The sequence below is a fragment of the Protobothrops mucrosquamatus genome, unplaced genomic scaffold (genome assembly GCF_001527695.2).
Source record: "Protobothrops mucrosquamatus isolate PMUCROS unplaced genomic scaffold, P.Mucros_1.0 scaffold566, whole genome shotgun sequence".
Classification (NCBI taxonomy): Eukaryota; Metazoa; Chordata; class Lepidosauria; order Squamata; family Viperidae; genus Protobothrops; species Protobothrops mucrosquamatus.
The window spans coordinates 673,017-697,220 of NW_015386869.1; the positions used below are offsets into that span (position 1 = coordinate 673,017).

The 24,204-nt window shown below is 37.1% G+C and overlaps 1 protein-coding gene across 1 annotated transcript in view; it reads left to right on the forward strand.

Moving 5' to 3' along the window:
• Nucleotides 1-24,204, forward strand: part of PLPP4 (phospholipid phosphatase 4) — a 72,649-nt gene that overhangs the window by 44,368 nt on the left and 4,077 nt on the right. The window contains exon 5 of the mRNA XM_015817245.1: nucleotides 18,003-18,173. Coding sequence (XP_015672731.1) covers nucleotides 18,003-18,173 — 171 coding nt within the window. The remainder of the gene's footprint in view (nucleotides 1-18,002; nucleotides 18,174-24,204) is intronic.

Sequence of the window (24,204 nt, forward strand, 5' to 3'; positions counted from 1 at the left end):
AGAAACATAGCAAAACGGTGATTGTGTTACCCCAGTGATGAATGTTACCTGTTTGCATTGAGGAAAAAAAATACAATAATCTTGGTGAATATCAAGCTCTACAAACAAAGAGCTGAATCATTGGTCTCTTGCTGTTGCTTGGGTAGTTTTGTGTATTGGTTTTCAGCAGTCGTATAATTTGTTGCCATTTAGAAATGAGATTTAGAATTTAGAAATGAGGGGTGATTTTTTGGTGATGTGAACTGGAACACACGGTAGAGTACCATGTCAGGCTAAAGAATTTGCATATTCCTGCAATGGAACCAACTATTCCAGACAGGCATTAAGAGTATCAAATCAGACTCTGAATTTGAATATTCCTGCAAAGGAACCAATCATTGGAGACACTGGGCAATTACCAGAGAGCAAAGTTAGATTAAAAACAGGAAGCAAATCAAAATAGATAGCGTAATCTTGAATCTGTGCTCACACCAATGTGAGTCTAAGATTTCTTAAGAAAACCCTATCCAAACTAAGATCACTTTCAAGAGATTCCATCTGGTCAGCAGGCTCCTATGTTCGCCCATTAGACAATTCAGCTGCTGCAGTGCCCTCTCCGCTTTTCGGTTCCAGGAAAGCAATTTGCAGTTTCTTTGCTTCCTGTGGGCATCTTCTATGGGATATATAGCCTTGCCTTCCTGTGAGTGGTCTTACTGGACATATAGAAGATTGCTTGTTCAAAATTTGGCAGAAACTTTTTACAATTATCATTTTTGCCCCTGAATTTCCAAGATATTCTCCCTTTTTGTGTTCTAAAGCCCAGTGTTGTACTGTTTCATCAGTTTTATTATCATTCTAGGTAGGAAGGGGTTCATTCTCAACTCCAAAATAGCCTAAAGAATCCACAGGATACTTGGAAGGTAAAAGGGAGAAACTCTTCTACCACAGGAAAATGACAAAATGGCACATTGCTAGACTTTTACCTATTTATTTGAATATAAGCACAGGGAAAATATTTTTTTTTCTGGGTTTCAAATCAGTGTTCTTCTATTTTCAAGCCAAGTACTGAAAAGTATTGTAAATGTACTGAATGTATGGAATATGTGGCTCTAAAATGTATTAGAGACTAGGTTAAACTTGGACTCAACTGAAGGTGGGGTTCCTGCCTCTGACAAATACCCAATGAACTGTTGGGGCTGGCTTGCTACGAACTGAAGTATACTATCTGAACCTGACAGGAGTATTTGATTTAAAATAATATAATATTTTTGGATAGTTATTATTTTAGCTGGTTTTGATCTGATTCTAAATTCTTAATTGCAAAAAAAAATTAGAACCTACTTTGGAAGTGGAGCTGAAAAATATGCCCAGGGAGCTTAATAGACAGGTAACAGAGAGCCAGTTTGGTCTAGTAGTGCTTAAGTAGTGCACCAGGCTAGAAAACAGGAGAGCATGAGTTCTAGTCCCGCCTTAGCCACAAAAACCAGCTGAGTGACTCAGCCCAACCTACCTCACAAGGATTTGTGAGGAAAATAGAAGGAGGAGGATATGTTGAATATATTCACCATCTTTACAAGTACAGCCTATCTGTACTTGTAAAAATAATAAAGGCAGTATACAAACAAGCTAAAAATAAATAAATGGCAATATTGCTTGTTTCTCCCCTCCAAAAATGGTTGCTGATCCATTCAGGCAATGGGACAATAATAATAATAAAAGACAGTGATAATAATCCCTCTGTCTCTCTGAAGAAAAAATGTTCTTCTCACCTTTCTGAAGACCACCAGAACTCTATAGGATGAGAGCAAATATTCCATCCATTCTGTCTCCAACATGGATATTTATGAGGCAGGAAGGGGGATAGGGAGAACTGGCAAGAGATATATCTTTATATTAACATTGTTGCACATAAGGATGGAGCTGTCAGAGTTTGATTGTATATGGATTCTTCTGTTCCAACAAAAGCTTAACTGATGTTTCTAGGACTATTATAATCAAATCATAGATGAGGCAAAAATTCTGTGCTATTTCTTCCTATTACATGGTGATAAGAAATAGAATAGCAATTCTATTTCTGTTCCAGCTGGAGTGGAGCCAGATGTCTAGTTGATATAAGTTTTCATTACCAACAAATTGGGTTAGTAGAGATTATTCAGGACATTCAGAGCAGATGATGTTCACTGACCAATTAGGAGGCAGCCTATCTGTCCATCCCAATAATAGTGACAGTTCACTATAGTACAAATAATTCTATCTATGGAACATTTTTTTTATCATAGTCTAAAGAAAATGCTGCATGAAATAGAAAAAAATGGATTTTTAAAAATTCTTTGTTTAAAAAATGGAAGTGTTTTCTCTTTCCCTGCAAAGTCTTAGTCTATTGGAGGGAAACATTTTCATTCTTCCTTAATTTCTTTGATGAATATTTTAACCCAGCACAGAAAAGTGCATTTTGAATCTATGTGAACATCCAGTAAGCAAGAACTTGAAATCACAATGTGAAACTTTATCAAACTGTGGTTTGGTACTGCATCCAAATAAGCCATAGTTTGGGACATTCGGTACCCACTGAGATTTACCTGAGTCATTCATCCTTTCCTCCTCTTAGAGCAGAGATCTACAATCTGTGTCCCTAGAGCTACATATGGGGAAGAGAAAAGTATTGTATATTCTACAATAGTCTATCGTTTCTTCAACTTTATAAGTCTTGTTTATGTCTGCTGGGATCACTGATCTAAAAAATAACGTGTTCACTGGAATAGCCAGCAGAGCTCTGCACACAGTTAAAAATCTCCACAGAGACTTCTCTATTTCACAATCAAATTCACACATAAATATTTACCATCTGCTGCTTCCCTCTCAGATATAATACCACAACTATACATAGACACAATGATTTTTTCATACATGTCCATTTTGCCATATTAAAAAGAAAATAATAAAATTGAATAGATGGGCCATAAATATCTCATACTGGTGGATTTAGTGCATTAAATATGTTTTCACTTTATTTGTTTGAATATAGAAAAAAACTACACAAGCCAGTGAGAGTTTGGAAGACAGAAATGTTCCTTCCTAGCTTATTCTCTTTGGAATCATCCTATTATACATCTTCGTATAATCTTGTAAAAGAGCTAATTGCCACACTAGATCAAATAATTGCTTTGGTGTTATTATCAAGACTAATGGACAAAAATCATACAGAGTTTCAGGTAAAGAGTTTCGTGAGCCTTCCCTTGTCATAGCACAGATCAAATTGAGACTTAGATTCCAGATATGTTTTTTTCACGTGTTATAGCCCCATTAAGTTTTGTGTCATTTCTTTTTTAAACCCTGGCCCTGAACATTGACCATACACTTGCTTCTCTTAATTAACTGATTTTAATTACTCAGTATCCTGTGAGTGATTTGATTAAAAAACTGTATACATGGCTTTTTTTTACATTGTATACCAAACTACCGAGAGCTGTTCAGGGAGTAAGCAACTTACTTACTCATTTGCTAAATGAAAAAAGAAGAGATTAAAAATCAGATAAACATGAATCCACAATATAAAATTACCCCTGCCCTCAGTCTTTAATATTCCTATTACCTATGATATGTTCACAAATTTCCTAGACAGTAGTGTGATTCCCATGTGAATCAATAGAAAATTCTAAAGATCAATGTATTTAAATCTCGAAAGCGCTCGCTATTAGATCCTGAATGCACATTTCAGAAAGATAACATTGGATAATGCTTAGTAATTCTTACAAGGAGGATTCCATTTTAACATGAAACTGCTAGGAAAGTTTCTGGCATTGGTAAGGTATGTCAATGGCAGTCCTTAAGCAAATGATCCTTGTTAGAGAATTACAGTCAGAATGTAGTAAACTCTCACCTACGGAACCATTGAACCATCACAATGCCCAGTTCAATTAGCACTCTACCGACACAGCTTACAAATAAAAAAACTTTGGTGAACATTTACATCACTAGAGTTCAATATTATACCATCAGCAGAGCCGGAGAGAAAATATCGTAATATGCTGGAAGGCTCTGCGCTGGTAGTAGAGATGGTAATATTGAACACAGACTTACTTTCTGCAATATTGTAATTTCTGTTGAGACAAATGCAAAGAAATCCTAATGCTTCTTATTTACTTCATTTCTGGGATGGACTGAAGAATTTTATGTGCAATTTTTATTAACAAGTAAGGTTCCAAGGTAACTCTTTACCATTGCAAAGTTTGTTTTGGCAGCTTGTAAAGTTTGTATATTGCTGATAGCAAAATAGCGCACACATCACTATTTTTTTTAGTCTCATATGCCTGGTTTCTTTGTTTATTTTATATGTTGTGTTTTGTAGCTCTACTCTGTAGGTTTTATTTAATAAGTTTTATTTAATCTGGGTCATTGATCTGTGATAAACAATTTCATATGGTTTGAAAAATCTGGGGTTTGCAATGTATTGCCCATTTCATTTTTAAAAAATCCTTGCTATTTGTAGTAGACACTTGTGCCATGGATAATAGATTTGTCTAGCGATAACTAGATGAATCTGTCAGAAACTAATTCAAAAACTACTACTCTAGAACTTAGCAAGCAAAATCAATCTTCTGTTTTTAGTTTTTAATATCAAATAATGTATCTGCCCAATCAGGTTTTTATTGTCATACCTTGACTTTGAAAACCAATTCACCTCCAGTTTACATTTTCATCACAAGATAGTTGGAATGAAATTATCTGTTCCAAGAACTGTGCTCCCTCCCTCCCTCTCTCTCTCTCTCTCTCTCTCTCTCTCTCTCTCTCTCTTCTTTTTTGCAGGAAAACTTTAATATGTATCAACCCGACAATGTTCCTTCACTTGTCAGCCTCATTTACAGCTGCCATCATGCCTTCATTGTAATGATTGCCTCAGACAGTGGAGATGGCAGTGAATTACTTAATAATTATTTACCTCCTCAGCTCTTAGAAAGTAGTTGATATATAATGTTTTTCAATGCCTATGTATGGGATACTATACCACGTGAATGTGTATGTTGGTTCACCTCTGCCATTGGCAAATTAATTTAATGTTTAGTTCATTATAAGAAAAGAAAGAGGCCTTTAAGAAGGCTTGATCCTCCGTAAGGTGCAGATTAGTTAATGGGTCACGCTTTGTACTTTTAATGAAGAGGCAGACTAGCTAAATTGAAGACCATTGATTTTTCTTGGAAATTGAGGGCTATTTAAAACATACATCCTTACTAAAGATGGACATTTAGTTCAGAATCATAAACGTATTTATTCATAAATGAAACCCATTCTTCATTATTCTATTGAATTTATTTATTTATGACTAATGTAGACATAGACACCATGAATATAATAAGCATAAAAACAATAGCATCTAAATTTATCCTTTGAAAATATACAGTTGCCAATCCAATATTTTCAACAATAACTTACCCGAGAAATATCAAAAGCCTAAATCAATTGCACTATTTTCCCATTTTTGAAAAAGGGCGCTGATTATAGCAAATGATTTCAGAAATCACTAGTTTTGTGCTGTATCCCAATTAGGAATGAAGGATAAAGGATTCAGTTTGGATTTAATTCAGACTTAACTCAATTCATACTTCCTGTAAACAAAATGGAATAGAATTAAGCATCAATACTGTAGATAACATCAGGCAATTCTCATTCAGTTCAGTAATGTGTATATTTAAAATTATTTAGATATTAAAATTATATTTAAAAATATAATTGAAATACCCATAAATTTATTTTAGGTATTTAGGAAAAAGAGGTATATTTTCCTTCCATTTCCATGTAGCTTTCAAAGTGATGTTCAAGTAATAAAAATAATTAAAATGTAACAATACAATTACTAAACATAAGTATAAAGGGTAAATATTAGTGAAGAGAATGACTACAAGTAAAGAAAATTAATAATATTTACTTAAGGAAGTTCTATATGAAGAGATAAATCTTCAATAACACCTGAAAACCATGAGATCAGATAGTTCAAAAAGAATTGGAAATATATATTCCCAAATTGGAGTCTTTCGTACTCCTCTCTATGACTTTTTTTTGCAGTAAATATTGTTTGCTTAGTATATACAACCTGCAGACAATCTTGTTCAATCTTCTCCATAAGTTGACAAATGACAACAAATAGACGTGATGTGCTTGATGTTCAATCTTTTTTAGATTTGCAAAATCATCTCCCGCATCATTCTGTCAACCTAGAATTTTTATTTCTCTCCTCCTCACAAAAAATTATTTTAAAAAAATATTTCAAAGAATCATTAGTTTGTCGGCCCAGGTTTTGTAAAATGCCTCTGATCTGGAAGCTGACATCAATCATTGTGATGTCTGTCCTCTGCACTGCATTATAGAAGAAAGGCAGCACCTGTCAGAGCTATTGACAGTATGCAAACTTTTGTTCTCATTTACCTTCCCTCTGTTTCTTTCAAGGAGGGAATTGTTTTATCTTCCCAGGATAATGGACACATTCACAAATGATCTGTTCCTGAAGAAAACTTGCATCCGGTTGTCTGTACAAAGTAAGCTACTGTAGTAGTTCTGTGTAAACACAAAGGAGTTGTTTGGGCAGGTAGCATAATAAATAAAAATAGTGTCAGGGAGAGGACAAAGAGGAACTGCTTTCTTTAATTGACATGCTGACTTGTTTGCAGTGTTGACTGACGGGTGCCAGTGCTGAGATAAAGCATGTTAGGTATGTAAAGTTCAGTATATCTTAGCATATTTAGTAGTCAATCAGTCTGTTGATTAGAAATCAGTATAGAATGAAACAATTAACAAATTGTTTAAAAGTAAAAGAGAAGGACTAAATAGGTGATAGTCTGCAATACAGTACTTTATTATCACTCTTATTACTTCTGCAAATTGTGTCTAGGATCAAAAAGCAGAATATTATTTGTCTAAATCATTCAGAATGTTATTTATCTCCAATTAATTTTAGCACAAAACTAAAAGTATAAGATAGAATTAGACTAAAACAAAATACAATAAAAGTGATGTCTGTCTACATATACTCAGGGCTTTTTTTGTCATAGATCGCCCAGAACGGAGTTCCGGCACCTTTTTTGGATGGAACCTTGTAGGGTAGGCAAGGTGGGTTGTATGACATGTGTGAGTTCCGGCACCTTTTTTTTTTTTTTTTTTAACAAAAAAGCACTGCATATACTTATTTAGTATTGTTCAAACATTAGGCACAGTTGTACTATGTAAATATAAATTTAGTATACAATGTTTAATTTTTAATTCCAGGAGTAGCTTCAGTCTAATAAGTCAGAGAACACATTGAAGGTAAGAAGACACGACAACAAGAGGGTTCAGAATAGCATCATTAATCCTAGGAAGCATCCTTTTCCTGATCAGATGTGCCAGTGTGTAGAAAGTGGAAAAAGTAGTGTAGAAACAAAGCTTATTTTGTGGAGAAAGACTGTATTTCCTAATCTTTATCGCATAGAGCTACATTTAAAGAGTATATTAAGACACATACTGACACACTTATACTTCTGGTGAATAGCAATTAAACCAAGAGAATTTAATAAATAATACGCTATTAACTGGGCATTTTCACAATATAGACATAGACATTCACATTTTTTTTAAAAAAAATATCCAGCTAACACTTCATGCAGTCATTGTAGGAGTAAACAACCCTATTCTGGATAGCTGCATGACTGGGAAAATCAATACTATAATAAATATTTTATAAGAAAAACTTGGCTTGGGGCAAAATATATTAGTTTCATAGCTACAAATCACAGCAGTGTTCTTTCAGTAGGTATTTGTGCAGAGTGGAAGTTCCATGTGCTGTAGCTTCTTGCAGAAAGAAACACTCTTCTGTTATACTGCAAATCCATTAATAGTTATATGATTGTCTGTTGATTAGCCTTTAAGATGTCAAGATTTTTTTGTTGCTCCAATCTGATCATATGTATTCTTTATAAATTTATCAGTTTCCATAAACTCCGGCAGCAACGGTTAATACAAAGAATATGATATTTTATATTGATTGCTGGACTTGGACTTAAATTTCATGAGACGGACGCATCATTAGATGTTAACATATGCTTCATCACAATAACTCTTTTTGAATTGTTTACAAAGCACCTAGGCAGTGAGTATCTGTGTTCTGAGGAAATCACACCTATTGTATATCTCACAGATAGACAACTACCACTTTACAATGCCTTGGTAAGGCCACACTTGGAATACCGCATACAGTTTTGGTCACCACGATGTAAAAAAGATGTTGAGACTCTAGAAAGAGTACAGAGAAGAGCAACAAAGATGATTAGGGGACTGGAGACTAAAACATATAAGGAACGGTTGCTGGAATTGGGTATGTCTAGTTTAATGAAGAGAAGGACGAGGGGGGACATGATAGCAGTGTTCCAATATCTCAGGGGTTGCCACAAAGAAAAGGGAGTCAAGCTATTTTCCAAAGCGCCTGAAGGCAGGACAAGAAGCAACAGGTGGAAACTAAGCAAAGAGAGAAGCAACCTAGAACTAAGGAGAAACTTCCTGACAGTTAGAACAATTAACCAGTGGAACAACCTGCCTCCAGAAGCGGTGAATGCGCCAACACTGGAAGTTTTTAAGAAGAAACTGGACAGCCATTTGTCCGAAATGGTATAAGGTTTCCTGCCTGAGCAGAGGGTTGAACTAGATGACCTCCAAGGTCCCTTCCAACTTTATCATCATCATCATCATCATCATCATCATCATCATCATCATCATTATTATTATTATTATTATTAACTTGCATTCCAAAAGCTTCCTTTTGTGTCTTCTAGAGGTACTTTGACCACGGATCCTGAAAATTATTTTGAGATGAGGAATTCCCCAAATTGTAATATATGCCCTAATACTAGCAGACTTTTTTTTTCAAAAATCAAGAAATTCCCAAAGTCACAAAAAAGTAGGTAAAGGATGAAATATTTGACAAGATGCCATGACCAAATATTTGTGAATTATATAGTTGCAGCAGCAGAGGGAAGGATGTAAGTGCATAAATGTGGTGTTTCTATTATGATGCCACCATTATATACCACCATTTTGCTATAACTACTGCTGGCAAGATTTACCACCTCCATTCAAAAAAATCCTGGCTCCGTGAATTTTGTTTCATCATCCTATCTGCTGGTGCTAGTAAATAAATTAAATATGGTTAGTTGGCCATCAGAAAGTTTCCTGTTCCTGATCTAGATGGACTCTCCAACCTCTGCAGAGTGCCACAGGGGGAGAATATTTTTACACATGAAATTAGAAATGGAGAAATCTCTCTAGGAGCCAGAATCTGGTTTGCATAGAGGTTTCACACTTTCTTACTTTTCATAGGACCTTCACACTTAGAACTGAATACATAAAAAGTCCCAATATTCATACTGAAATTTATACTATGAATTTTATTAAATTTAAATTAAAAGCATGCGCCAGTTTCCTGTGAAATTATTTCATTTCATTTATGTCTGCATAAATACAACCCACTTAATTCTGAATTTTACATGTTAAGGAACCCAGGAAAATTCAGATGGACAGATTAAGATCAGGACTTCTAACAACATGCAGACGTGTATATGCATTTCTTTCACTGAATTGTTGCTATAGATGCTGTACCCTCTGTAGTCAAAAAGAAAGGGGCAATGGGTTATTCCAGCCCTGAAGAAAAATTTCTGCTTTCTGGCATCAACTTATTTGTCTTATCTCCCTAAATGTGGCCTGGTGACATTGCTAATCTTTGACATAACTTTTAGTTTCAGGAAAATTTAACATGTAAAATTCAGAATTAAGTGAGTTAATTTGCCCTGCTACATAATGAGTTATTTTAACCATGGTCTGTGGAACAATCTACAGTGGCCTTTTTGTTCATAACACTGAGATATAAATTATGGTTTGCACATTACAGTGGCTGGTTTTACACAACAGGCTATGGCCAGTCAGTCAGGCTTCTTTGCAAGTCATAGACCCAAGCCTAATTAAAAAAGAAAACAATATAGCTTGAAATATAAATTACGGGATAACATGGATAAGAAAAAAAAACCTTGAGGTCACGCATAGCCTATTTCGCTGTCAACAGGATAAACATTCTGCAGGCTACAAATATAAACTTTGCAATAACCAGAATTATCTTGGGATTGTTATCTTCCAAAAGAAGCCTCACATAGAATTCTTCCCTCTGACTTGGAAGTGGGCTAAAGAAGAGCATAGGAGAATTTACACTCCAACACTACTGATATTTAACTCCAATACTGTAAGTACCTTCAGAAGTTTGTTATTTGGAAGTTGTACCAGATATAATGCCGGCTTAAAATTAAATCAGCTATGTCCCAAACAGGCTAAGGCAAAAGCAACTGCAAAGTAGCCAATATTCTTGGGCTAAGACTGAAAAGATTAAGCTTTTCAAGAAATTAGTACTTGGTGAACTCAACACATGTTGTGGAAAGGAATTGTATCCTTTGGACTCCCCACTGTAAAGGTATTTTTCACAAGTTTTTTTGTGGGGTGTTTGGTGCTCTCTGAGCTTGCTTGTTTTCTTGCAGACGTTTCATTACCCAAATTAGGTAATATCATCTGTGCTAGTAAGGAGTGCAGTTTATATTCTGGTGGCTTGCCTGTCAGTTGGGGGTGGTCTTAGAGATTGTTTGGTTGGGATGTTTGCTGTTGGTCTCTTTGGCAGGTTCTTAATTGGGGTATTGTTTATTTGATTGTTGGTCTGAGTTAATCTATGCTGATCTGGGTGCTGATTGCTAGTGAAGAGGTGCTTCCGTCCTTTTGTTTCGTTTTGGGCTTGGGTAATAGGGGTTTGCTAGGGGTTTTATATGGGGTTTTTAGAGCAGGCTTTTTATTCAATATTTATTGTGATTTTTATTATTGCCTGTTCACCGCCCTGAATCCCGCAAGGGAGATAGGGCGGTATATAAATTTAAATAATAAATAAATAAATAAATAAATAAATAAATAAATAAATAAATAAATAAATAATAGTCCCTTAATATAAACTGACAGCAAACTGCACTCCTTACTAGCACTGATAATATTATCTAGTTTGTTTAATGAAATGTCTGGAAGAAAACAAGCAAGCTCAGAGAGCATGTCAACAAATATTCTCCTTTATTACTATGTTTTTTAAAAAAATTACGCCAGGGAGAGAAGAAAAAAAAAAGCTACCCAAGATATGGTCCTAAGATTCCTAAGCCAAGACCACCTTGTGAGTTTTAATTTAATATTAATAAAATCCAGCCTATTTTCTTTCAAATTCCTACGCACAAAAGAGTTTCCCCTAAACTCTAACACACGTCTAACACAAAAGGGCTTATATGTCCCATGGATGAACTAATTTGTGTCCTCTTCATATTATCTTTTGTTTTTGTTGAAAGGGAAAAAAAAGAAGTACATCTTGTACTTTATAAAACCTCCAGAGAGGACAATTTTCAGAAAAGTTAAAGCTCAAGAAAGTTCTGTACTTATAATTGACTTCCTTGAAGTGCAGCATGGGGACATTCATAATTATCTTTTAAAAAACGAAATGATTTATTCATTCTCTTTCCTTCCAAAAGCCAATTTAGTTTATTAGAATGACTTTTAAATCACTTTTCTCATCATTTCAGGATACATCTCGGAATTTGTCCTTAGGGTATATGCTCTTGCCATGGTGATCACACATACACTCTTGTGCACCGAGAACATTCCTGTTTCTTCTTCCAGATAAGAAATAATATATTTTTATTCCATTATTATTGATGCTGGACTATTGCTGAGAGCAACAACAATCTGGATTGTTTTTAAAAAGGCCAGAAAAAGTCTTAACCCGTAAAAAAACGGGTTGGCTTTTTATGAATTACTATACATAAATAGATTTATGGGAAATGGCCATGACCTCTGCTATACGTCTATGGAGATTCTTAGTCATCCATGGAAAATGGAAATAAATTAGAAAGCCTAGGGCTGCCCCACTGATTTTCAACATTGCACATTGACTGCCAAGTTTCTTTCTGGCCTCCCAACATGCTTGCTTGGAAAGAAGAACCAAGATTTCCCAGCCTGTGTATGTGTGTGTGTGAGGGGGAGTTGTGTGTGTGTGTGTGTGTGTGTGTTAGTATCCATCTGCCCTTTACACAGGCCACTCCTGGAGGCTTCTGGCAGGAACCATTGCTAAGAGATCATCTCCACCAAAAGTGGGACCCATTCCTTTCTAAAAACTAATCAGGCGCGTATGAAACCCTTTTCTGTTTTTTGGTAATCCACACTCAAAAGATATTTATTCTCTTATAGCAGAGGTTGTCCCAAAGGTTGTTTTTCAAAAGGCAACTGCACTTTGTTATACCTTGAAGATGTTTCGCTTCTCATCCAAGAAGCTTCTTCAGTTCTGACTTCAGTCAGAACTGAAGAAGCTTCTTGGATGAGAAGCAAAGCATTTTCAAGGAAAAACAAAATCAGCTTGCCTTCCGAAAAAGTACCTTTGGGACAACCTCTGCTATAAGAGAATAAATAAATACACAAGCTCATGAACACTTTTGCACATTAGAAAAAATCTTCTATAAGTCTGCCATAACAGGTTCAGGATGTGTGAATAATGAAAATATGCTTGGATTCTTCTTTTACTTCGTTCTTTCCAATGTTTTCTGTGTGATTTAAAAACGTCTGCAAATCAGTAGGAGATGCTCTGTGGCTTTTGATGTCTGCTTCTTAATTTTAACAATTTTAAACACAAAAGTGTTTAATAAGATAAAATCTCCGTGGAGCTGAGCTCAACTGTTGGTAACAACCGGAGCACAGCTCTGTTGTTGATTTCTTGGCAGAAATCAGCAAGTAATTACACCAGAAGTAATTTACCATTGCTTTCTTCCTGCTTTTTTTTCCTCTTTCTTTTCATTCTAGTCTGCAGCCCTGCAACTTAGTAGTAATTGGAAGCACTCTTTCTTAAGCTTTTTTTAAATCAGCATGGGCTGTTAACTTGCAATGTACGTCTTGTGTTTATACTACAGTTATATTTTTCCCTCTGACATAACTTTATTTTTAGCATAACAAGTCCTAAATGTTGTTGTTTAATAATTCCTTCAAAAATTAAGAATGCCAGTGGCGTCCAATTGCCATGGCCATCTATAGTCCTGTGCAGTACTTTTTTTGTAAAAAAAAAAAAAAAAGGTGCTGGAACTCACACACGTCATACAACCCGCCTTGCCTACCTTACAAAGTCCCATCCAAAAAAGGTGCCGGAACTCTGTTCTGGGCGTTCTATGACAAAACAAATCCCTGGTCCTGTGGAATCTGTTGAGGCTTTTTCTGTTGAAAAAAACCCTAATGCATTTTTTTTTTACATTCCCAGCCTTTACAGCCTTTCTCCAACAACCATTTTTGTTGGCCGAACTGACTAGAACAATGATTAATAGCCAGGATTATTTTAGCCATGTCATATAGAAGGACACCAGCTTCTAAAAAGACCCAAACGACATCTGCCAATTCTTTTTCTGTGTTAAATGGACACCTGTTGATGCTTTACAAAAGGAAACATAAAGCTGGAAATGCTTTGCAGTTTTATCTATGTGGGGAAAGGGATCAGTACATCAGAAGTACTTCAGGCCGGTTAACTGCAAGATTTATGTACGTTGGGCATACTTATGAGTCACTCTCAGGGGAGTAGACTTATGTGTTGAGGCTTATGCTATTGGCTTGGTTAAAAAGTACAGTACAGTATGCACTTCATTTTTTATTTTATTTTTTAAAAGTTCCTGGAACAGTCTGAGTCAGAAGGAAGGATTTTGAGTAAATCTGTTAACTAAACAGTTCATTATTACAGTACACATCTTCTTTGGCTGAATAATATGCGTCATAAGATGTTATTTGTAACTGTTTCACACAGGGAATTCCATTCAGAGCATCCTTTACAACAGGTTATTCTATCTAAACAAAATAGATTTTAAATTAGGGCTCTAATGGCGTAGTGGTTAGAATGCAGTATTGCAGGCTACTTCTGCTGACTGCCAGCTTCCTGCAGTTTAGCAGTTTGATTCTCACTGACTCAAGGTTGACTCAGCCTTCCATCCTTCATAGGTCAGTAAAATGAGGACTCAGATTGTTGGGGGCAATAGGCTGACTCGGTTTAGAGAGAGCTGTATAGCACTGTGAAGCAGATATAAGTCTAAGTGCTGTTTATATTGCTATACAAATGATCTAAAGTGAGCCAGAATTTTGAGATTGGAATCTGAAGGCAAGTTTCTGGATGGCTCCTATCGCCAGAATTCTTTCTGTATTACTAGAGAAGACTTAAGCAACATGGTACTCATAAATTAGCAATGTGTCAGTAGACATGGTCCTTGATGCCCTTCAGATACCAACTTTTAAATGAAAAGCTGCAAAGAGCAAAATTATTGTTTCTCCTTTGCCTGCCCTCTGGAACAACGTTCCCCAAAGGATCTGTATGTCTTCCCATCTAAGAGTATCCTGTAGTCTTTAAAAACTTTGCTTTGCTTTTTAGGAGTGGGGATACAATGGTTGCTGAACTCCTGTTCAGTTTTGGGTGTGCTGTTTATTTTGTTGTTTATAACTTTTAATAGGTAAACTTGCTAGAGTCATTTAAATGTAATATACAGTGGGTGTGTATGTGGGTGTGCATGCCCATACACACAAACATACATACAATATTAACTGTCTATAGTATTCTCTCTTCCATTTGGGACTTTTATATTGCTGCCATTCCATCTGAAATAGTGTGCTATCTAAGATTAGATCAGTGCCAACTTTATATTGCTGCCATTCCATCTGAAATACCATGTCATCTAAGATTAGATCAGCGCCAAACTGTCAAGATGATCGTATTTCTGGAAAGACTTTGGGGATACAGAGGAGACCGGGGTTTCCCTCTTGTGTGATGTGGTGTTATTCAGAGTACAGCGGTACTTAGTGTGGATGATGGTTATTTCATTTTTCTACTGCATGATATTATCCTATTATGTGTAAGGCAGCCTTACACATTTTTTAAATGATGATAGATAGATAGATAGATAGATAGATAGATAGATAGATAGATAGATAGATAGGTAGGTAGGTAGGTAGGTAGGTAGGTAGGTAGGTAGGTAGGTAGGTAGGTAGACAGACAGACAGACAGACAGACAGACAGACGATAGATAGATAGATAGATAGATAGATAGATAGATAGATAGATAGATAGATAGATAGATAGATAGATAGATAGATAGATAGATAGATATTGTTTTAAAGTTTGGATGTACTGAGTGCATGCCATTTAGAGTAATTTCTGACAGAAGTATATTTTTATCAAAATGCCTTGAGTGCCCACCTATGTCTTATGGGCATGCCTAGAAAATCAAATAGATACTTAGAGTAGAATAATAACTTTATTGTCACTTTGAATGTACACTAATTGGCATACATTAAAATGAAATTTGGTTGTATACAACTCTCAAAGGGTCACCACCTCTGATATAACTACATAAATATGACAGAAATATACCCACTTCAGCCTATGGGATGTTTGAAAGTGCAACCATTAACCCCTAATAATAATTAAAATAAGCTGGAGGGGCAAGACACATCTGCAGGAAAATATTCACACCAGTGTGCATTTGGGTAGATGGCTGCTGTTACACCACCAAAACTGCTATGGCAGTAATTCACTAAACATGATTTTCCCTCAAGAATGTTCTTTTTTTTCGACATCTGCTCACCACCCCCTGCTGAAAACTTTATATTCTTCTGCATTTTCATCATAGTTACTTGGATTAATTTCTAGATAGAATATCTTACAAGGTCCATAAGAAAGTAATGTAAGATATTAGCTGCTCTACAGAGGTCATTAACCAATAATCTTCCAGCTGTACTTCTGCAAGGATGTTATTTAATATCTGGAAATCTCATGGAAAATGAAAATTGTTGGCTGTTCTAAGGCTAATATTTTAAAATCTATGGAGATTCTCAATCATATTCCAGTAATATTTTAGTGAATGCAGCAAACTGTAAATCATAAGCAGAAGAAATATTTAGATTTTGCACCTGATTTCTAAATCATGGTTGGTTAACAAATACACTTCCTATGCTAGTTTCCAGGTCATTAACCTTCTCCTCTATGATGTATTTCCTGCCTTGTTCCAAAAAAGAAAACATATTTTAGCATATATGTGTATATTTATATAGGGGTACTACACTAAATTATGAAATTTAGTGTTTCTCAAATTAGGGTTTGGCAAAATATGACTGGGCAATCTTAATTTCAGGTCAATTAAAACTCTACAGCTGTGGTCTTCAATGGAACTGCATCTACATGGAGGGAAGTGTGTAGTGGGGTGCTCCAGGGCTCTGTTCTAGGCCCAGTGCTCTTCAACATCTTCATCAACGATTTGGACGAGGGGGTAGATGGGGAACTCATCAAATTTGCAGACGACACCAACTTGGCCAGAATAGCCAACACTCCAGAAGATAGGCTTAAGATACAGGAGGACCTGGACAGACTTGAACACTGGGCACTATCTAACAAAATGAAATTCAATGGTGAAAAAAGTAAGGTTCTACATTTAGACAAGAAAAACCAAATGTACAGGTATAGTATAGGTGATACCTTGCTCAATAGTAGCAATTGTGAGAGGGATTTTGGAGTCCTAGTGGACAATCACTTAGATATGAGCCAGCAGTGTGCTGCAGCTGCCAAAAAGGCCAACACAGTGCTAGGCTAATTTAAAGAGGGATAGAATCAAGATCACGTGAAGTATTAATACCACTTTACAATGCCTTGGTAAGACCACACTTGGAATACTGCATCCAGTTTTGGTCACCACGATGTAAAAAAGATGTTGAGACTCTAGAAAGAGTACAGAGAAGAGCAACAAAGATGATTAGGGGACTGGAGGCTAAAGCATATGAGGAATGGCTGCTGGAATTGGGTATGTCTAGTTTAATGAAGAGAAGGATGAGGGGGGACATGATAGTGTTCCAATATATCAGGGGCTGCCACAAAGAAGAGGGAGTCAAGCTATTCTCCAAAGCGCCTGAGGACAGGACAAGAAGCAACGGATGGAAACTAATCAAGGAGAGAAGCAACCTAGAACTAAGGAGAAACTTCATGACAGTTAGAACAATTAATCAGTTGAACAACCTGCCTCCAGAAGCGGTGATGCTCCAACACTGGAAGTTTTTAAGAAGAGACTGGACAGCCATTTGTCTGAAATAGTATGGGGTTTCCTGCCTGAGCAGGGGGGTGGACTAGATGACCTCCAATGTCCCTTCAACTTTATTATTATTATTATTAAGTTTGAAATTATAGATGTTGCAACATGTACTCATTCTAAAAGGAGATCAGAAGCGAGTAACTTTTGCACATATAGTAGGACAAACATCACAGTTGATTAATCACTGATTAGTTGTAGACAAATGGTTGTTGTTTTAAAAAAAGATTTCTGTCATCTCACTTTCAGAAATGGGATTTGTGAATATTGTTTTTTCTAACCTCCTCCCCAATACATTTATGAGTAGAATATTTTGGAACATAATTAAATCATAGCTGCATCATAGTTAAAATCCAATATTGGCCACAGGAGGATTCAATTATAATTTAATACAGCATACGAGTTTCATCTCACTTTCTTGCTTTTACTGCAAACAGATAATCTATTTTTTGGTTATTAAAAATCAAAAGCAGTTCTTTGATAATTGCACACAATAGCTTGCAGGCTTTGGGTTGCAAACTTACAATATAATCTAAAATGGTCCTATTTGCAATGTGTTGAAGAAATGAAGCGGACAAGTGATAGGAACTATAGTTGAACTGAATGTTGTTGTTGTTTTAAATTAAATTGCAGAAGAGCAAGATAGTAGAACAGAGCTCATATCTTTCAGGTCAAAGTTAGGAAGAAATGCCTAGATAGACTTTCTCGTTAATGGCATAGAATAATTGCCTATGTCACTTGTAAAGCCTATTTCCTACGTAGCGATCGGCTACGTTCTCTGGCATTGTGGCATTTCTGATATGCTGCTTTATCTCCTGATTCCTTGTTCTCTTCTTCCTTTTGCAGTTGCATTTTCAGGCCTTGGCTTTACCACTTTCTACTTGGCTGGCAAGCTGCACTGCTTCACTGAAAAAGGTCGTGGGAAAAGCTGGCGGCTCTGCGCAGCAATTCTACCTCTCTATTGCGCCATGATGATTGCTCTATCACGCATGTGCGATTACAAGCATCACTGGCAAGGTGAGTCATGGTATATTCCTGCCTTCTCTTAATTGTCCTTGCTGTTTCTGGAATATGATTTAGGCAGGCGGTGAGGAACAAAATCAAACGTGACGGTTTAGCATATGTGACCTGAAAATGGCTAATTAAATCATTGAAAGAGCATAAGATCAGATGAAAACAAAATGAGATGCTGGTGATGAACCATTTTGTTCTTTTCTGTAGATAGGTTGAGTTCATCCCAGCCTAACTCTTCGTGAAAGTAGGTTTTCAATCTGCCAAGTGGGGCTTATCTCTAGATAACAGGATTGTAGACAAAGAGATTCAGGTTGCTTCTTCCAATCCATGAAGACACTGTACTTTTACAGGAAAGGACCTAGTCCCTCACTTTCCTTTTTTATGATCTTTGGAGCTTGCTTTAATGATGCTGGGCAAAGGTTCTTGGATGCATAAATGACACCATGTAGGAAATGTATTAAACTGTACTGTAAGTCCTAGATTTTATATATTTAACAATAAGAAGAAAAAACTTAATGAAGCAGTTTTCAAGAATTCTTGAAAAGATTTTTAGCAGTCTAAAAGGAAGGAATCATCAGTGATATTTTACTTTGCCCTTCAACAATGGGAGCATTACCTGAATGAAATTCCACATGTGACAACTCTGAATTAATTCCAGAAATTTGTATTGTAATAATCAGCAATTAGGGTGGCCATTATAAAATAAATCAAAATGATCAAGGTTTAATTCTGCTCCCTGTGTGCTATTAATTTATGTTAGGGCATGTAATGATTTACCAAATCAAATTCAATTCACCAAATAGAAGTCACCTTACACTGTTGCATAACAGTCTTTCCCAACACATCCCTCAGATGTATTTGAATTGCAACTGCCTGAATTCCAGGCCAACATGGGCATTGTAGTCTTAACACAACTGCAGAACCAAGTTAAGAAAAGCTCTTAAAAGATATTGAGCAGCTAATGTGAGTTACAGGAAGAATATTAAGCATTAATCTGACTATTTTTGTGTTAGGTTTCATTGCAAATAACTATACATTGACCTGTATATTCAAACTTTACTTGCACATTACAGAGGTTGGTAAATATAATATTCCTGAATAATTTCTGGTGTCTATGGCCCACAGATATATGGGAGAATAACATCATGATATGAATGGGAACATTTTTTTCATAGGGAGATTAATTATCAAGGATAACTATTTTTGTTTTTCTATTTTCGTCCTTTAGTATGGTAAGCCTACCCAATACCGGAGCCATTATTGTTTCTTATGAAATTCCAGGAGGCTCCAGAGTTTTGTAACTAAGAGTTGGTGGATTTCTAGTTGTCCAGCACTTATATACTGGAAGCATTAGCAAAATTTAGAAAAGTCAATATGTAGATATTATTATGCACACAGATATTTAGAGTAAAAATAATATGGCTATCAGATTTGCTGGATGAATACATACTGAAATATGGTTTTAAGAAATGTATTCCACCAAGAGCCATAATTATTCACATGATGAAATAAGTACTGTGTAATTACAGTTTCTAAATAGTGGAAATAGATTGCACCCAAGGGGACTACTATGTGTCCATTACAGCAGCATATGCTTGTCTTTGAAGTTCAAAGAGATAGAACTGGAATAACTCAACTAGCTGCATTTTTTTCTAAGTGTGTGTTGGAGGAGGGGGAAAGCAGATATATTATTAATGGCATATTTTTCTTCAAATGATCTTAATGCTTATCAAAATGGGTCACATCCTGAACTCAGTATCCTTAAGCTGCTTGTCTTCATGCTGAAACCAGCTGGCTTAAGAAATTGATGTCTAGATTTCTAACTTTGGCAGTGATGCTAAACAGGTGTTCTTTTTGGATAGTGTTATCCTGATGGGTTTATTCTCCTGCTTTTCCATCTGTTTTCCACATGTCCTTGGAAAACATGTGTGAATAGGTTTCTTAGCCATGGATGGGTCTTCAATAGCATATTGATTCTATTGTTAGAAGACAGTTATGAAGGAGCATTGATGGCATGTAATGTTGCAAGTACACCAGATATTTGAAGAAGTAAAATAAAAAAGCATTGGAAGAACATCTGAAGGACAATGAAGAAGTGCACTGAAGTTAGTACACCATTAAGACTTATTGAATATTGGAGAGACCAAATTGGCCTACAAGAATGACCAAATGAAGAATAGAAAAGAGGCAGTCTAAACATCTGGCTAACTACGCAACCAAGCATAGCAGTAATAATGACATCTAGACCAGGGGTAGGCAACCTTGGCTCTTTTATGACTCGTGGACTTCAACTCCCAGAATTCCTGAGCCAGCCATGCTGGCTCAGGAATTCTGGAAGTTGAAGTCCACGAGTCATAAAAGAGCCAAGGTTGCCCACCCCTGGACTAGACAATGATACTGAAAAAAATGACATGACTGGTTTTTCACACTTACAACCTTTGCAGCATGCCCAGAGTCATGTTAGCAAAATTCAGATATCTGGCAGCTGGCATCTATTTATGCCAATTGCCCTGGGATCAACATTTGTAACCTTCCCAGCTGGCCTTTGAAAAACAAAATCAATGGGGGAAGCCAGGTTCACTTAACGACCACATGATTCATTTAACAACTGTGTGTGGCAAAAAAGTTGTAAAACAGGGCCCAACTCACTTAACAACTGCGTTGCCTAGCAACTGAAATTTTGGGCTTAATTGTGGTCATAAATTGAGGCCTACTTGTAATTGCTTTAACAATTACTGGCTATTTCAGGAGCTGAACTTTATAGAGAGATGCCTAGATCAGGGCTTTTCAACCAGTGGTACGGGTACCACCTGTGGTACATTGACACCTGGCAGGTGGTACGCAACCATCCTAGAAAAGTGGTAGCGGGGGAGGGGAATAAGCTGAACCGGTGGCAGCACCGCACAAGCCTGAGCGAGAGATGGCTGGAGCTGCAGAGCTGTCAGGGCTCAGTGGAAGCTCCAGAATCAGTGCCAGGCTCCAGCTGTAACTCGGCGCTGATCCTGGTGCTTCTGCTGAGCCCTGAAGAAGCACCAATCAGCTGGAAAGCAGCACTGATCCTGGCGCTTCTGCTCAGCCCAGAAGAAGCGCCGATCAGCTGGAATGTTGCAGCATCTCCAGGGTCTTGTGATTTACATTCAGATGCTTGGCAACTGATTCATATTTATGATGGTCACAGTGTCCCAGGGTCATGTGAAGTGACCAAAACCTGCTGCAACCACCCAGCAGATGGGGGAATAAAAACCAAACACCTCCCACCCCACCCCCGCTGCCGATCATTAACAGAAATGCTCACAATGAAAACCTCAGACAGGAGGAAGAGCGCCACCAGGCGAGCAGGCAGCTGTCTTGCTCGGCTGTGCGTTGGGGGGCACTTTTTCAGTGCCATTGTAACTTCGAACAGTCACTAAGCGAACTGTTGTAAGTCGAGGACTACCTGTACTTTATCACTTTTTTCCTTTTTTTTTTGGTCATCAAGTTTTTGACACCTTGCTAGGTGACGTGGTACTCGGATGATGCCATATCCTAAAAGTGGTACAATGGGTGAAAAGGTTGAAAAGCCCTGGCCTAGATATCCAACGTGTTGATCTGATTCTAATTTTCCAAACGGGAATAAGATCTGGATGTGCTAATGGGAATAATTATACATTTTCATCTTTAATTCACCACAATAAGTATCTCTAGAGATAAAGAGCAAAACCTTAAAAATCAGATAGAAAATGAAAAGTTTGTTGTTGTTTTCCAATACTTTTGTTATGCCTTAAGCTTTAGGGAAAGGGAATTCTTGAAGAAACTGCTCTGGAGATGATTACAAGTATTAAATTAATTATAACTGCAGATAAACAACATATAGACTTTCTATTCAGTGTTTGTGCTCTCCAGAGCCTCATTTCAAATGATTTGCCAAATAGAAACAGCACAATTGCTGAGTTTGGGTAATCAAAAAAAAAGGGGGGATACATACACACACACACAAACCCCTTGTGCTAAGCCCAGTTTTTATATTACATGAAGTCCCTGAGATTACAGTGAAAGCTTTTTATGTGATCCTAGCCACAAAAATGTTCTCACCCTACTCTAGGTTTATCCAGAAAATCCTCAGAGCAAGGCTTCCCACCTGTTGGATGCTTAAAATTAGTCATACCTTATTTGGCAAGCCACCCAGAAGCTTATTTGAAAGCCACCCAGAAGCTTCAAATGGTCCAGCATGCAGTACTGTAAGCAGTGATGGTCATGCCTCAACATGCTCCTGTGACACTTCTGCTTTGTGAGGTGCAGAAGTTGCCAGTTTGTTTCTAGTTATGATTCAAGATGCTGGTTGTTACCCATAAAGCTGTATATGACAGTGCTTGGTTACTTGAAGGACCACCTGTCTCCCATAGTATCTGCTTGACCAAATTTAGGCTTGGCACACTTTGGGGGTCTTTCACTTAAACAATGCCATTGATTGGGATCCTAGAAGCCATCTTCTTTATGGCAGCATCTGCCCTCTGGAATGAGATTCTCTCTGAGATCTGAATGGCTCCTGCCCTGTTGGTGACTCAAAGGGGCCAGAAGCCCTGGCTGTTAACTCAGGCCTTTGGTGGGGATGATTGAAACCTCCTTTCAGTTTGGATTATTTTCTTTTATTTCTACCCATTATCCTACTTTCTCTGCCTTTTTTTTCTTATTGTTTTTATTGTGCTATTTTTCATGTTTTAAATAATTTGTAAACCACTCAGAGTTACAGTTTACCACTAGTACTACTACTAGTAATATCTATTACTACTACTACCCGTGTTTCCCCCAAAATAAGGCCTGGTCTTAAAAAAAAAAGTTGCCTCCAAAAGAGGCACCAGTCTTATTTTCAGGAGATATCTGGTAAGGTACCTGCTTACCTTAGGACTGCCGCAGCAAGGCCTTCCATGTCCCGACACCTGCCTCGCCTTGCCGGCCCACTTCTGTGGCCGCTCACCGCTGCTCGTGCTCATCGCCCCTGGCCTCTGTTTTGCCAGAAGAAGCCTTCAGGAAAGGCTTCTGCAGCCGAGAAACAAGCTCTGGATTGATGCACGTGGTGCCTCCCGGCCTCCGTTTCAGGAAAGTCCTCTGATGGTGAAGTGGAGGCTGGGGACATTGTGCGCATAAATCCGGAGTTGTTTCTTGGCTGCAGAGGCCTTTCCTGAAGGCCTCTGATGGTGAAATGGAAGCCGGGCGCGATGTGTGGGAGCGGCTGCAGAAGAAGTGTGCCAGTGAGGCAGGTGTCAGGGCATGGGATGCCTGGCTGCAACTGTCCTAAGGTAAGTGGGTGCAGAGCACGGAGGGCAGCTCTACCCTCCCATTCCTGACCTAGCTTGATTTTTACCTGTGCACCTCACCCACTTCGTGCGACCAGGTGCAATGGAGTGGGCGGGATCTTAAGTAGGAGTGATTTGGGGGCTTATTTTCGGGGTAGGTCTTATTTTCGGGGAAATGTAGTAGTAACATCTGAATTAATCATGTCAGAATATCTATAAGTATTCTACTTCACTATTTTTTAAAATTATCTCAGTTGAAAGTCCATTGTAAATAAAAAGAATCTGCCTGGTACATACAAATTTATAAAAATATCAGGGATTCAAATGGATCTGAAGTGGTTTTCACAAATAGGACATTTTTTCAAGTACCTGTGAGGTCCAGGATTTGGGGTACCTCTTGACAAGATGCTTATTTTGTCCCCTAGCACTCTGAAAATGTATGCAAACTTTTCAATTCTCTTATCCTATAATTGATTATATAGAATATATGCAAATGAGAAATGCACCCAATAAACTTACCTCTTTATGGTAAGCAAGATAAAATTTATATTTAGGATTAATAAATACAAAGCAGAACAAAACAAAATCCACACAGAGAAAGAAATATAGGAGACACTTGTCTGAGGTACAAGCTCTCATAATATCTGCATTACAAGAACAAAGCATAATTTATAGTGAACAAGGCTATTTGAGGTATTTTTTGTTTTAGCATTTGCCATATTTCCCTTTATATAATTTGTGCACAAGCATACATTGGAAGT